The sequence below is a fragment of the Dysidea avara genome, chromosome 6, assembly GCF_963678975.1.
Source record: "Dysidea avara chromosome 6, odDysAvar1.4, whole genome shotgun sequence".
NCBI classification, from domain to species: Eukaryota; Metazoa; Porifera; class Demospongiae; order Dictyoceratida; family Dysideidae; genus Dysidea; species Dysidea avara.
Genome location: NC_089277.1, coordinates 9,306,480 through 9,321,907, shown reverse-complemented (window position 1 = coordinate 9,321,907; position 15,428 = coordinate 9,306,480). Strand labels below are relative to the sequence as shown.

General features: G+C 37.3%; 1 protein-coding gene across 3 annotated transcripts in view; it reads right to left on the bottom strand.

Moving 5' to 3' along the window:
- Positions 1–1,268: 1,268 nt before the first annotated feature.
- LOC136257743 (uncharacterized) overlaps positions 1,269–15,428 on the bottom strand; it is an 80,963-nt gene continuing 66,803 nt past the window's right edge. For 2 of the 3 annotated variants that reach the window (XM_066051037.1, XM_066051038.1), the window contains exons 3-7: positions 5,618–5,681; positions 5,505–5,567; positions 5,033–5,138; positions 1,768–1,829; positions 1,269–1,717 (exon numbers count right to left, since the gene is read on the bottom strand). In XM_066051037.1, coding sequence (XP_065907109.1) covers positions 1,639–1,717; positions 1,768–1,829; positions 5,033–5,138; positions 5,505–5,567; positions 5,618–5,634 — 327 coding nt within the window. In that variant the 5' untranslated portion in view covers positions 5,635–5,681 and the 3' untranslated portion in view covers positions 1,269–1,638. Of the gene's footprint in view, positions 1,718–1,767; positions 1,830–5,032; positions 5,241–5,504; positions 5,568–5,617; positions 5,682–15,428 lie in introns of all 3 variants that reach the window. The other variant, XR_010702137.1, reaches the window with a different exon arrangement.

Here is a 15,428-nt window from a genome sequence, read left to right as displayed (position 1 = left end):
GTCTAGCTGAAATTTAATCATTGCAGCAATTTCTTGGTTGCTGCATGGTTTTGATTAAACTTAAAGTCTGTCACAGCTAACTTAAAATCTGTCACATCTTTGCTATTCTGTCTGCAGTTTGGCATCTTTGCTTCCCATAACTCATCACTTTACATGTGCTCTATTCAAGGTCCAACAAGGCAGAAAGTCAAGCTGACATTGAAAACATAAATTGTACAATTTACTTACATTTAGTTAAGGAGATTACATTAACTACTACAATTGTACTTAATCACCAAGCATAAAAGTAATAGTGAACATGTCCATTCCGGTCACATCTGGGCCTGCCTTATTAAGGAGGTGGTTACATCAAATGTGTTAATGCCATTGTGTACACAAATGACACAATTAGGCAGGTTGTACAATGATCAGGTGACATTTTATGCAATGATCCAACTAGACAGGCTTAGCTGCATAGTTGAAGTATTAGAAGTATTGCACAATCACAAATACATTAGAATACCTAGGGTAAAGCAAACAGGCATAACATGAAATGTGATCAAAGCTATCAAATGAAACTTGGTGTATGACTTTGACTCATGATGCACTGTCTTAATGTCAGGTTTGAAGAAATTTGAAAAGAGTGGGTTAACATTTTAATTTCTTTGATAATTTAACATGGATTGACTAAAATACTAGAATTTCCTGAGTTAATATCTCAATTTGCCCAATGCTGACGGAGGTCCAGCAGGTGGTTTTGAGTAGTCCATAGTATGGAGAAATATTTTGTGACATAAAATAAACTATAGACCACATTGCAAGGTTCAGCCAAAAAAGCCCCTTCTTCTACCGGACTATTAAATTAGTGATGTGCAATATACCGAAAAATTATCGACATTGCAATATTTTTTCCAATACCGATATCGTATCGAATCTTGATATTTTTATAACTGATATCAATATTTATCGTATAGACAATATTTTGCTAAAATTTTCAATATAATATATTATTGAGTAATATTTTGGTAATTTAAAACTCTTGGTGTGTGATTGTGCAATCACGGTAGAAATGAAGCTCAGTTCTGTACAGTTTAGCCATTTTAAAAAGCGTCTACCACTTTCCAAGGCTTGTTATTACCTTCAACATAAAGCATAGCCATTAATTATAAACATTTGCCCCACACAATTAATCAAAAGAAAAAATACTAAAAAAGTATCGAAATTTCAATACTTTACCAATTATTGTATCAATATCATACCAAAACCAAAATCCTAATATCGCACATCACTATATTAAATATGAAACAATATATACAACTCATAGATGAAAATTTATGAAATAAAGGTTTCTGATTATTCAAACAACCGTGTGGTTTACAGGCAGTAATTACATAATCACACTTGTAGATATAAATTCAGTCTATAATAATGTAACTTGTATTTGTATAATACCAACCATTCACAGATCCAAACACTTTTATGCTGCACTTGGTTGTCCTTCACGTATTACTTGAAGACCTTTGAAGGCATTATAGCCATGGTAGGACTTGTTTTCTTTGAGAGCTAGTCACCATCAAGTCTGCTAGTTCTCTGATTTTAAAAGTTTGTTTGTTCACAGGCGCATCATCCTGATAAATATGTTAAATCTGACCAAATTCATCACCATTGACATCCCATATATGGCAATGTGTTCTTTGGATGTTTGTCACTACTTGTCCAGGTCAGCAAAGGAGACAACCTACAACAAATAACTACCAATAAACACATGATCCATTGAGCAGAAATCACCTCAGCATTGTAAGCATCCACCATATATGGGTTGGCTTGTTGGAGTTGTTGGTATGTCCCATCTGGAAGAGGAAAAGAAAACAATTCACAAGTGATGTTATTCAAATTGTCATATGTGTACAGTGAAAATTTTTAAGTGACTGTGGAGTTAAAATTAAAATACAACCTCAGAAATAAGGTAAAAGAAGTTGTCACCGTGTTATAGCTTTTGCTTCAACTTGACAAAACAAAATTGCATGCAACATTACAATAACTAAAACTCACAATCAAATTGTGTATGAAAGAGTAGCAGCATGTAAACTTTACATTTTGGGATTCAACAAAGTGGAATTTTCTTCACCAAGCGACACCGAATAGTGAAAAAATCAAGCCCGTAGCCTTAGCTGTTATCGATTTATGTTTGTCTGAAGACATCAGTCAGTTACTTAGTCAGTCAACTGATTTGAAGGTATCTTGGTGTGTAAAGTTTTACTAGTCATAAGTACAAACAAAGCTATCATACAGTACGATAGTACTGTATGTTAGGGACCACAAAGGAGTGGGCGTGGCCTACAAAATAATATCACTCAAAAACCAGCCTCAATTTTCCCAGACGACAACGAGGCAGTATAGGTTAGGTAAAACTAAGCCCAACCAAGCTTTCAGATCGACCCGAAACACCTTTAAAAAGTTGTTACGAAATTTCTTTAAAAATTATTTAACAGAATGTTCTACTGACAGGTTTGAACTAGCTGTATCATATCAATAAGGCCACTTCAACTAAATCTTATGTTTCTCGGATGAAATTCAACCAAATAAAGGTCGGTAGGTCGATAAAAAAAAAAAAAATACTCATTGTGCTAGCTGAAGAGTGATTCTACTAGTCAAACAGTGGCTAAGCTACATTATGGTTGCTGTATCACTTGTGAGTAGGCAGTTATATGGTGAGATATTGAGTGTTACTTACTTTTTGAGAACTTAAGGGTGCTCTATACAGTTCATGTACGGCTCCCATGAAATTACCATAACTCACAAATGGTTTGGGAAAATATACTGTACTTTCTTATTTGATTATAAGCTAACACTTGAGCACACTTTATTCCAAACCCAACTGCTAATTTGCTGTAGAATGCAAGTTATAATTTTTCCCTTTAAACTAGAACTAGTCTTACAGTTTACACACTAAAGCCTTGACACTTTCATGATACACTATACAAAACAGTACAAACTATTGTGCGTTTTATTTTTGTCTTTTGCCTTCTCAATCATCAGATACTCAACTTCTGGTTAACTTCCGGTTTGACACTGCCACCAATCTTTCTTTTCACTTCCATGCTATTTGTCACCTGAAGTTGCTATCAAAAACTGCAAGTGCTCTTGTTTAGCAAAATTACTACAGTAACTCATCCAAAATTTTCATGCCTTTGGGTGAAAAATGACAGACTAATTCTATTTTAAACATAAGGATGTAGAATAGCAAGGGGCGTGCGTGTTGCCTAACACACAGGTGTTAAAAATTCAGTAATAAGCCACAGACTAATTAACAACCATAATATTTCCATCAACGTAAAAGATAACCCTGTTTTGCCATGTGAATTGGGAAGCCTTACGCAAACTGTACAGAGTACCCTTAAAGGTAAATTTGCAACTCTTTCATGGTGATATCACTCTTTGAAAGGTGATCATGTGATTAACATAATTATTTTATGCTGAAAAATATAGGGTCTGTTAGGCCTGAAAAACAAAAGATTTAGCTGAAGTGGCCTAATTAGCAAGAAAGTATCAACACATTGAACTGAATCAAAATTTTAGTATTACTCATCCTGACTCATTTTGTGTGTGTGAGGTCCCTAGGGACCTTTGTAAAAATTATGCATAGACAATAACATATATTATTATGGACATTAATTTCTCAAAATTTCCACTCTACTTATATAGTAGTACATGTGAGAAGTGATTGTGGGTTTTAGTTTATTTAGTATAAACAACACACAACACATATTTTACACGCTCCATACCATACCATACCCCTAGTCCAGACCTACAACTAGTCATCGACTCAATACTCTACTATCCACTATAAAGCTTATCATTCAACACTGACCATTACTACATGATCTCATTTGTGACTGGATCTGCTAAATTCAATATGTTCACGCAAGCCTATAATTGTACAATAAATGCTGAGCTGTCTCACTGCAGCATACAAAATTGTCACACCCTTTAAAGTACACATTGTATAAACACATGTACTGTGCTATTATTGTATAGAAGCCTGTATGATATGTATTGTTTGTACAGTATGGGGAGTCCCTTGGAAAGCATCTTAGAAAGGACATCACCAGACAGGGACACTTTGATAGTAATGATGACAGTTTCACAGATGGTCCCATTTGTATGTACTGTATTTCTTTGATCAAATGCTGCACCTTCAATAGTAGCTGCCAATCAACTTCTTCTTTACTGTAGTAAAGTTTGTTGACAATATTTTGACAAGCCACAACCTTGTTGAGACCATGCATAAGGTTGGGTCTGTATGCCATAAACTTTAATACAGTCATGCATAGTCAGGCACAAAGCAAATTTACAGTCAGAAATACACATACAGACATGCACACAGACATAGTCAGACACATACACACAGACAGACATAGTCAGACACAGAGACAGACGGACAGACACATGTACACACACAAAGACAGACACAGTCACACACAGACAGATCAAAGCAAAGCTTTCGGCTACTATGCTGGCATGATCATGCCTACTTAATCAACCAATCAACCATGACTGGAACACCTGTGTGCTATTCAGATGCTATGAGTCAGGCAAATCCTCCTGGGACAGGACTAGTAAACTGCAGGAGGCTGTATCATAACTCACAGGTGAAGGTGTGGGCACCTGAAGTCCCACCTGAGCCTACACCCACACACATAAAGTCGATATTTGCTTGCCAGTTAATACCAGGTGCCCACTGATGTTACAGCTATGTGGCCCAGTTAACACCAGGTCACCAGGACCTCAACTGATAACTAGGTAGACTGGAACAATGTGAGTAAAGTTTCTTCTTCAATGAACAACAACATCAATCGGCATCAAACTTTGGAACCTTTTGATTACTAAGCCGATGCTCTAACTACTTGACTATTGCTACCACATATACGGACATACAGACAGAGTTAAACACAGTCAGACATATACACATACCATACAAATAGACATACAGCTGTATATATATACAAACACACATGTAAACTAACAAACAGGTAGACAGTCAACACATTACCAGCAGTTCTGGTGGTCCATCCTCAGCATCTTCTGGTGACTGATCCTCACTAATTTTACCACACAACATCATCAATTCCACCATCAGTGGTACATCAACAAAGTAACTACAAGAAGTGGGAACAATGGAATATCTCTATAAAATGGACAAAATTGTTGCTCCCAGTAAGTCTTTATGTCTCCAGTGAGAGGAAAACCGCAAAGTTCTACTGTAGATGAAACAACCAATGTAGTGACAGAACACTGATAACAAACTTTTAAAGTATACGACACCTAATTCTAAAAGCAGCTGTCCAAAGACTTGTAATGGTAATCATTTGTGGATAACCAATAAATGAACCTCTGAGATGTACACACGTTCATGCATGTACACGTACTACACACAAACACACGACACTACACACCCCACTATACACACACGCACACACACACCACCAACACACACACACACACACACACACACACAAACACACCTTATTAGCAGAACCCGTGGCTGAAATGTATGCACTGAACGGATTAAATGACAAACAGTTGACCTACAACAAATAACTACCAATAAACACATGATCCATTGAGCACAACTCACCTCAGCATTGTGAGCATCCACCATGTGGCTTGGCTTGTTAGGATTGTTGGTATGTATGTCCCATCTTGAACAGGGAAACAAAACAACACGCCATTAATGTTACTGAACTAGCAACACATGTTCAACATGTAGAGTTACATATCTTTGTGGGGTCACAACAATGTTATACTGCGTTTACGGTTTTGCAATTCGGTTTATGAAACTGTGACATCCCATTTATGGGCATGTGTTTAGACCACTATAATGAAGTGTGCTAGCCTGGAAAATGGCATAAAGTAGAGCTCAGTTAACAGGTGGTTGGGAAGAAAGGCAGTGGCGAATTAGCACGGTTATGCTCTAATGGCTTATACCAGCCATTAATACCCTTATTTATGATGTGGTTGATACCTGTAAATGTGTGCTCTTCCTTCCATGAAGTGTTGAATTGTTCGTTCGATATAGTGTTTCTTTTATCCATTTAAGCTTTATTTTGATATAATATCTAGTGGACACATTGAATATAGAAAACCGAACCGAGTCATGCTGGCACGGCAATTTTATGCGGGCTGGCCCGGTTTGGTTCGGCTCAGTTCAGTGGGTGTTTATACCGCAGTGAAAACCAAGATGAGTCGCGCCAAACCGAGCCAGCATGCGATATGAGGCAAGTGTAAACGCAGTATTCATAAACATTTGAATTCTGATGGTGCATACACATGCAGCTAAAACGTTTACAGGAATAAGTTGTACTTCACTATTGTTTTATTTATACTAGTTGTACAACCTAATGTATACAACCAGGAGTACACAATGCCAGAAAATCAGGCACACATGGTAATGCTGTTTATAGCAATCACATTTAAACTGCGTATTTGTTTGTGTTAGCAATCACAAGTCTTTCTTTTGTAAAAGAAAAAACAACAGACAGACTACAAAACAGTTGAAAGATAGATCTGTGCATAATTTGGTTCAATGTGGATTGTTCAAGTCACACTTCCTTAGCATAATTAACAAACTACAAAACAATTCATGAATTATGAAATACATTGAATTACATTGCATACAAAATTTAATTGGCTGGCTAGATTTATCCTCCTCCATGGAAATCTTTATTATATTGTAAAAGTCAAAAGATTTATTTGCTCTGAAGGAAACCACAATTGTCAAAAGGGTTAGTACTACATAGGTGCCTGGTTTATAGTAACACAACATCAACTTGATAATTTAAATCGCCTGAGTCAATATAACATGTGTTAACCTCAAAAATGAGGTGATCCTGTTAATACAGGTTGTTGGGTTGATATAATACTAGTTTCTGAAAACACTAGCTACTCTATGAAATGTACACTTGTTACAATCCTTTTCAGTTACATACAGTAGAGTTCCTTTGAAAACTACCATATACATACAAATTTTTGAGGTACGTAATTTTTGCAGATCAACAAATTTTAGGATTTTGGTATTATATTATTCGTTTTATCACCTGATCACTGAGCTTACAAGCATAGAGCTAATCCTGATAATAGTTAATTTTCGGAGATGAAAATTTTGCGGACAGCCAAGCAACCATGAAATTAACGTCCCTCGCAAATATGTCCTATATGGTATCAAATTGTGTATGAGAGAAATGTATAACAATGATAAAATGGCCGTAATAGTGTGAGGACTTCATCACGTAGAATAAAACTAGATTTTGTGGTTTTCACGAAATGGAACCATTGGATAATGAAGGTAAGAGACAAATAATTTGAAGCTCATTTGATTTCATAACATTCGGATGCTGCTTTACCCCACCAAAGCTTCATCACCATGGATACTAACAAGTTAAACCAGTTGCACAAGTGTTGTTACTCTTTGGCAGCTACCATTTATGTATTTTTGGTATCATACAGTACAATAGTACTGTATAGTAGAGACCACAAAGGAGTAGGTGTGGCCCACAAAATGACATCATCCAAAAAACAGCCTCAATTTCCCCTGACGATGATGAGGCAGTATTGATTGGGTAAAACTAAGCCCAAACAGCTTTCAGATCGACCCAAAACGCTTTCAACTAGTTGCTACAGAATTCTTTAAATTCATCTAACGGAATTTTCTACTGACTAAGTAAATGACTGACTGATGTCTTCAGACAAGTGAAACTCTATAACGGCTAAGGCTTTTTTCACTTTTCGACATTGCTTCGGCCCGAGAGGTGCCTTTTGGCATACCACAGTACATACAATGCATTCTTTCTTCATGAACTTACCAGTGTCCTCCTTTGTGTCCCATTCATCTTTGCTGACAGCGAAAAGTGGTGATTTGGTGGTAGCGCATGATGGCTTCCCTTCGTAATGGAAATCATCCGTATTTTTCATGGTGGCTATTTTGCTAGCAGAGGTGCTTTTACTTCTACTTGTTGCAAGACAATGCAACATATTATTTTCACTCAATTATGCACCATCTAGACCAAAACAACATCCTCAATGATTACCAACATGGCTTTAGGCCAAACTATTCTTGCTAGTCCCAACTAGTAATGCTAACAGAAGAAATTGTTAAGGCAATGGACCAGCAGAAACAAAAATACTTAATTTTACTAGATTTTCGAAAGCCTTAGACTCCGTTCCACATAATCGTTTATTACAGAAACTATCACACAATGGAATACAAGGAAATCTTCATCAATGATCAAAGCTTGGCTAGCACAACGTAAACAAAGAATAATATTGAATAATGAAGTGTCCAACTTTGTTTCAGTCAAGTCAGAGGTTCCTCAAGGCACCGTCCTCCGCCATTAATGTCTTTACTTTACATCAATGACATAGCCACAAACATTAATTCTTCAATTTGCCTTTTTGCAGATGACTGTATTAATGTGTTTTCCTACGATGTTCTAGAAATAAATCTCCTACACCAACCACTTACAGCATCGATAATACTAAAGACTCAGCATCCATATTTAGGAGTCATATTCCCTCAATCAATGTCTTGGTCCCACCACATTGATCATCTTCACAATAAAGCAACAAAGAGTCTCAACTTTCTTAAATGAAACTTAAGTAAATGTTCCAAAGAAGTAAAGATAACAGCGTATTTAACATCAGTACGTCCTCTACTAGAATATGCCAACTGCGTTTGGGACCACCACCAACAATATTTAATAAATACTCTAGAGAAGGTCCAAAAACATGCTGCAAGATGGGTCACATCAGAGTATAATCCAATGAGTAGTGTTACACATCTGCTAGACCAGCTAAATTCGAAGAGTTTACAGAGTAGAAGAAGTGTTAGTCGTCTAACTTTATTGTAGTACTACACCAAGATTTACCATCCATTCAACTCCCCCTACATTATAAGCCCACAGTGTATCCAACCAGACTTTCCCTACAACCAAGACAACTGTTTACCAACAGGGTTACTTTCCTCGAACCATCAAGCAATGGAATAACCTACCAAACTCTGTTATTGAAGCAGAAGCTTTAATAATTACAAGTACACAGAAAAATTTGGAATTTTCAACTAGAGTAGGGACCATAGCACATTGATAAAAAGTACTGAAACAGGCTGGAGTAGTGTACGATATTAAATCACAGTAAAACAATAAGAAGTGTTATATCCCTACTGTGCATTTCCATAATGGTATCTTGAGCACAGTAGGGATATAGCTAACACTTCTTATTGTTTTATTGTGATTTAATATCATGCACTACTCCAGCTTGTTTCAGTACTTTTTATCAATGTGCTATGGTCCCTACTCTAATTGAAAATTCCAAAATTTTCTGTGTACTTGTTTGTTAACTTTTTTTTATAAATAATTATTATGACTGGTGAACCCACGCATACCGCATCTGAAATGACACCGCACACCCCAATTATCGTCTGAAAAGAAAGTATCCATTACACTTCGTTGTCAGCTATGTTCAACCCGCTACGCAGCATTTCGAATCAAGAATTGGTCGGAAAGCACCTCTGCAATCCATGCATATCGAAAGAAATGGTACTGCGCGCCCCGGATTATATTAATAATTATCGTCTGAAAAGTTAAGTATCCATTACGCTTCGTTGTCGGCTATGTTCAACCCGTTACATAGCAGTACGAATCAAGAACTGTTTGAAAAGCGCTGCTGCTATCAAAATAGCCACTATGACAAATACGGACGATTTCCGTTACGAAGGGAAGGCACCATGTGCTATCGCCATATCGACACTTCGTTGTCAGAAAAGATGAATGGGACACAAAAAAGGACACTGGTTAGTCCATGAAGAAGGCATTGCATGTACTGCGGTATGCCAAAAGGCACCTGTCGGGCCGAAGTGACATCGAACAGTGAAAAAATCAAGCCCGTAGTGTTAGCCGCTATTGAGTTACGCTTGTCTGAAGGCATCAGTCAGTTACTCAGTCAGTCAGTAGAAAATATATTAACGCATTATTATATTCAAGGACAAGAAATTAAGCACGATACATCAGCTCAATATCTTGGCATAACAATTGATGAACATCTCACGTGGAATGATCATGTTAAGACTGTCACCAGTAAAGCAAACAAAGTGAAAGGTTTTCTCCAGCGTAATCTTAAGCACTGTCCAACTAGTATTAAAGCAAGATGTTATAGCAGCATGATTAGGCCTATACTAGAATATGTCTCTGCCATCTGGTCTCCATATACTCAAAAGAATGTTGACTTAGTAGAAGCTGTCCAAAGACGATCAGTGAGGTTTATATTTAATAATTACTCTCCTTATGCTAGTGTTACAAAAATGTTGGAAAGACTTGATTTTAAGACTTTAGCAAAGAGAAGAAATGAATCAAAATTGATGTATTTGTACAAGATTGTTAATGATTTAGTAGAAATAAACACAGATGATATCCTTTTCCCCCGACCACCTATTCATAATACAAGAGGGCACCAACTGCGATTTTTACCACCTTCCACCAGAATCAACTCCTACCACTACTCCTTTTTCCCTTCAACAATTCGACAATGGAACAATCTTCCGAAATCTGTAATTAATTCATCAAGTGTAGAACATTTTAAATCCTTACTTAATTTATAACTATAGTGTGCTTTTATACTCTATTTTGAGGTCTTGCACAGTAATAAAATATAATAATAAAAATTCCGTTAAATAAATTATTTTTAAATTCCGTAGCAACTTGTTGAAAGCGTTTCGGGTCGATCTGAAAGCTTTTTTGGGCTTAGTTTTACCTAACCAATACTGCCTCATCGTCGTCAGGGAAAATTGAGGTTGCTTATTGGGTAATTTTATTTCGTAGACCACGCCTACTCCTTTGTGGTCCCTACTATACACTACTATCATAGTGTATGATATTCATAGCTTAGATTTGTTGTAACTAACTTTTACTCCCTGAGGGTTTACTCCTCCTGGATGGAACTAGCTGTATTATGCTGTCTTTCCAGTAAATAATCATAATAATCATAATCATAATCACATAAGGTCATATGATTATCTCCAACTCATCCACAACATTTAAAGCGCTAAAGTAGCAATTAGAAGTTTGTTGGGTCACATGAGTCCGTCAATGGCAGCAAAGAATTGCATGAGATCAGTGACACCAGTAGAGGACCACGAAAACGAAGGTTTAGCTGTTGTTGGGAAGTGACCTAGAGGTCTTCCTACAGGGTGCATTCCTATCAGGCAAGAGAAAAGAGTCCACCTAGCAAACCATAAACCCCTTCTCATAGTGTATGATGTACAGAAGGTGTACAAACAACTCCGGTGGATCTGAGCTTAGCAGAATACAATTGCAACTGGAGGGTCAATCAGTGCTATCAAAGCTGTTTTCATCCTAAGATTTCCCTTACAGTCCCTCAAGACTTTTTGAGCAATACCGTAATGCTATGGTACGGCTATCAGATGCTGGACAGACAGATGTTCTGTACAACCTTGCTAAGGGAATAGGAACCTTAAGCGCAGAGAAAATCAATTATCATTTTCCCATTGATCAGATGCCTATGGGACTAGTTTAATATATTTCTCTTTTTTTGCTGTTGATAATTTACAGCAGGTAAACTTTCCATGGTTTACATTACCATGTTAAGTTTACACTATAAACAACTTGTCCACCATTTGTGGCTAACTGCAGACATATGGGACATTTAATGCCTAAATTTCAGTCTATAATTGTGTTAGCATACTGCAACCTCTCTTGTTTCCCTACTTTTTTCTCTTTGATCCCTAATCCATCTTAAAATTCTTATTATTCCCTATAGTTGTTTGTTTATTAATGGACCAGAGCGTACAGCATCAAAAGAATGGCACCAGGCATGCCATAAAAAATAATTTTCGTCTCTTTTGTTCAGAATAATCACTTCAACTTACTAATACTAGCTTAATACCTGATCTCAAACACACACACAAGTACATACGCGTGTGCGCACGCACACACACACACGCACACACACATTATTCAAAAAGTTGGTATAATTACCCCATCACTATAGTCCGTTTGTGTTCACCTGAGCTCTCATTTCTTGTTAATAACACTTGTTACATGGGCCAGCTGCCCAAACATTTAGTAGTGCTGTGAAGCCCTTTGAACGCTGGAACGTTAATCAAAAAAGTGCCTTGATACAGGCAAGAACAAGAGAGTTATGAGGCTTTAAAAATATTCCATACATTTAGTATGGACAATTCAGGCGCGTAAACATGTTTATAACATGAAAACATGCTTGTTCCAGTACAAAACCATTGGGAGTGAACACATGTTCACCTCTTTGATATTACTATATTTGGCAGGGGCTCAGGTGAACGCGTACCAACTAGAGGGTGTATTGAACATGTCAACATGAAGAAGTGGTTGTTCTAATGCTAAACCAGGGTTTCATTTAGGGAGGGGGTGGGGGACACTTGCCCCCCTTCACAAATTCTCGCCCCCCTACCCCAGAAGCAATCTAAGAGAGTCTAAAATCCAAAACTTTCTGGAGTGGAATGTCAATTTCACAGGTACCTCAGAATGTACCAGTAGCAGTGTACATATAAGAGTTTAAAATACAAAAAACTTCCTGCTCCTAGCTGCCATGCACATAAAAGTATGCACACAGATGTTTACACTATTGCCCCCCTTACTCTGACAAAACTGTATTTTGTCCCCCCTCCCCCTCAAGTCATTTTCTAAATGAAGGCCTGTAAACTATTCTTGGATGGGGAATATGTTCACCTCTTTGATATTACTGACTATCACAGGAGCTAGGTGAAGGATAACAGACAATAGTAGACAACATTAATACACATTTTGTTTATAAGTGACGACAATATAGTTAATAATCATGTTAACTAAAACCCACAATCAAATTATGTATGAGAGGGTATATAAGCAGTGTATAAACGTTAATGTACGTTGATCACATGAGAGGTATAACCTTTGTAATTGAAATTTTTGCAAGGCCTTTTTCTTATAAAGGCCCAATACAAACAATTAATACAAACACATATCCAATGCTTAAAACTGTAAAATGGGTATAATGAAACTTCACAAAGGCCAAATCAACACACATAATATGCATATATACCACTTTCACACCTCACTTCAAAGGGAAGAAAAGGTGTACAAGTGGTATAATAGCACTGCTATCAGTGCTCAGGAATGCATTAACAAGAAATGGAGGTAGTATATACAAGTTATATCCCTCCTAGGAGGGATATAACTTGTATATACTACCTCCTATTCTCATTAATGCATTCCAAGCATTCTCAGAAATCATCTGATTTCTTTGATGAAAATGTGTGATCTCCTCTGCTTTAATATAGTGACACTTCACAGGATCGATAGTGGGTTTTAATTTTGTAAAGTGAGCCAAAGCATAGATCATGGACTTGGGGAAGAAGATAGTTCATTGCTTTACTGAATGAAGATGGTCACAGGTTAGTTTATATTGCTGTTTTGATTGTATAGTCACGTGGTAATGTCCAGACACTAGGCATAACACTAAATTGATTTGGCCATTAGTGTTAACATTATTACTCACTACTTTAGTTTATTCATGGCTTGAATATTGCTGTTTTGACACCTGGCGCAATGTCACACAGGTGCGTAGTGACTGGGCGTGGCGCTTAATTGACTAGGCCATTATAGCGCTGTAAACATATTCACTACTTTAGTTTATTCATGGATAGTATAGTAAGTACTTTATACTGCCACTCAAGCTTCATTATTAGCTGTTCAGCTTGTATTTGGGTTTCCTGTGTTTAATTGCATACCCACAATTGAAGCAATCTGCATACTCATGTTGATACACTTACGTTGGGCCTCTCAGCAACACCTTGTCATTGCTCTTACAACATTATCCACAATCGAACTTCACACTGTAAACACTTGCAAAGCATTCCTGCAGTTTCCCCGCACTTGCAGGTGAATCACCCAAGTGGAATATATTAGTTGTAACATGGGCACTTGTGATTTGTCTGAAATATACGCACTCAGGCTGTGCCCTCGTGCTTGTGCGTATATTTCAGGCAAATCATTCGTGCCCATGTTACAACTACTACATAAGTACTAGAGAGAAAGTTAAGTAATGGACAGACAATAGGTAATAGATGAAATGACATACACTGTATCACTTGCGTAAATTTTTTTCAGTGGTCCAGCAGATAGAAATGGTAATGGGTGGATTTGCTTGCATCACACCTGACAAAACAGCTTTCCCACTTTTACAACTGGAGACCGGATCCAGACATGGAGGAAACAGATGCATTCAAGCAGAATTGGGCCTCCAGTTGAGGATTTGCCAATCCCCCATGGTGCTTGATATACCATTGCCTCACCAAAGTGAGGAAAGAAGTAGCGAGAGTAGCACTAATAACACCTCTGCGGAAAGTTTCCACTAGTACACTATTACCACCTCAATGAAAAGGTACTTTGTCAACAGGCATATGTTCTACAAGTATAAGGAAATATTAGGAAGTTCGATTAGGGATCATAGAAATAAAAAGTGAGAATACAAGAGAGGTTGCCCATGCCTGCTGATATGTACTAGTGTACATTTATTATTACAACACCTTCAACAATTGGTTGGTTAGTTATTGTTAGCAGGCTTTTCAGTGTAATGGGGGGGGGGGGGGGGGGAGGAGTATAAGCATCTTTGTGCTTACTTTTATGTGCATAGCATCTAGGGGGCCATCCCACTACACTGTTAGATTGCTTCTGGTGCATTCTCACGTACAGTACCTGAGAATTAGGGTTGAGACAAATAGGCTTGATTTAATAACATTGGATGTTGCTTTACTCTAGCAAAGTTTCATTATCATGGATATTAACAAGTTAAACCAGTTCCACAAGTATTGTCACTCCTTGTAGAAGCTGCTATTTATGTATTCTTTTGGTGTAGTTATGGTTTAAACATACTGGAGCTACAACAAAGTGTAGGAGTTTGTACTACCAGTTGTGTTCATAAATTGTTGACATGATATTTGTAACAATGCTTTGAAGCTCTGGTAAAAATTTCAAAAGCTTGGTAAAACGTTTTAGAAGAACCTTCAGAGGATGTATTTGTACATTTGTTCTATGCTACTCCAGAAAATCTTTGCATTTTAGACTCTTGTAGATTGTATCTGATGCATTGAGGCACTTTTATTTAAACTATTGTTTAAAAGTTAAGAGGGGTGAAGGTGGGAGAGAGGAAGGGAAGGGAAGAATTTGTCAAGGGTGGTGAGTGTTCCCCTCCAAATGAAACCTCGGTTAGTACTATCCCATTAGATTCTCTCCTTGTTGTTTAATGGCTAGAAGAATATGTCTGACTAAACTTTGTTATGATCAGACACACATGTTGTTTGACAAAACAGCCCACAACCATCCTGTGATATTTCTCCTGTCTGACACCTTGTCAGTGAATTA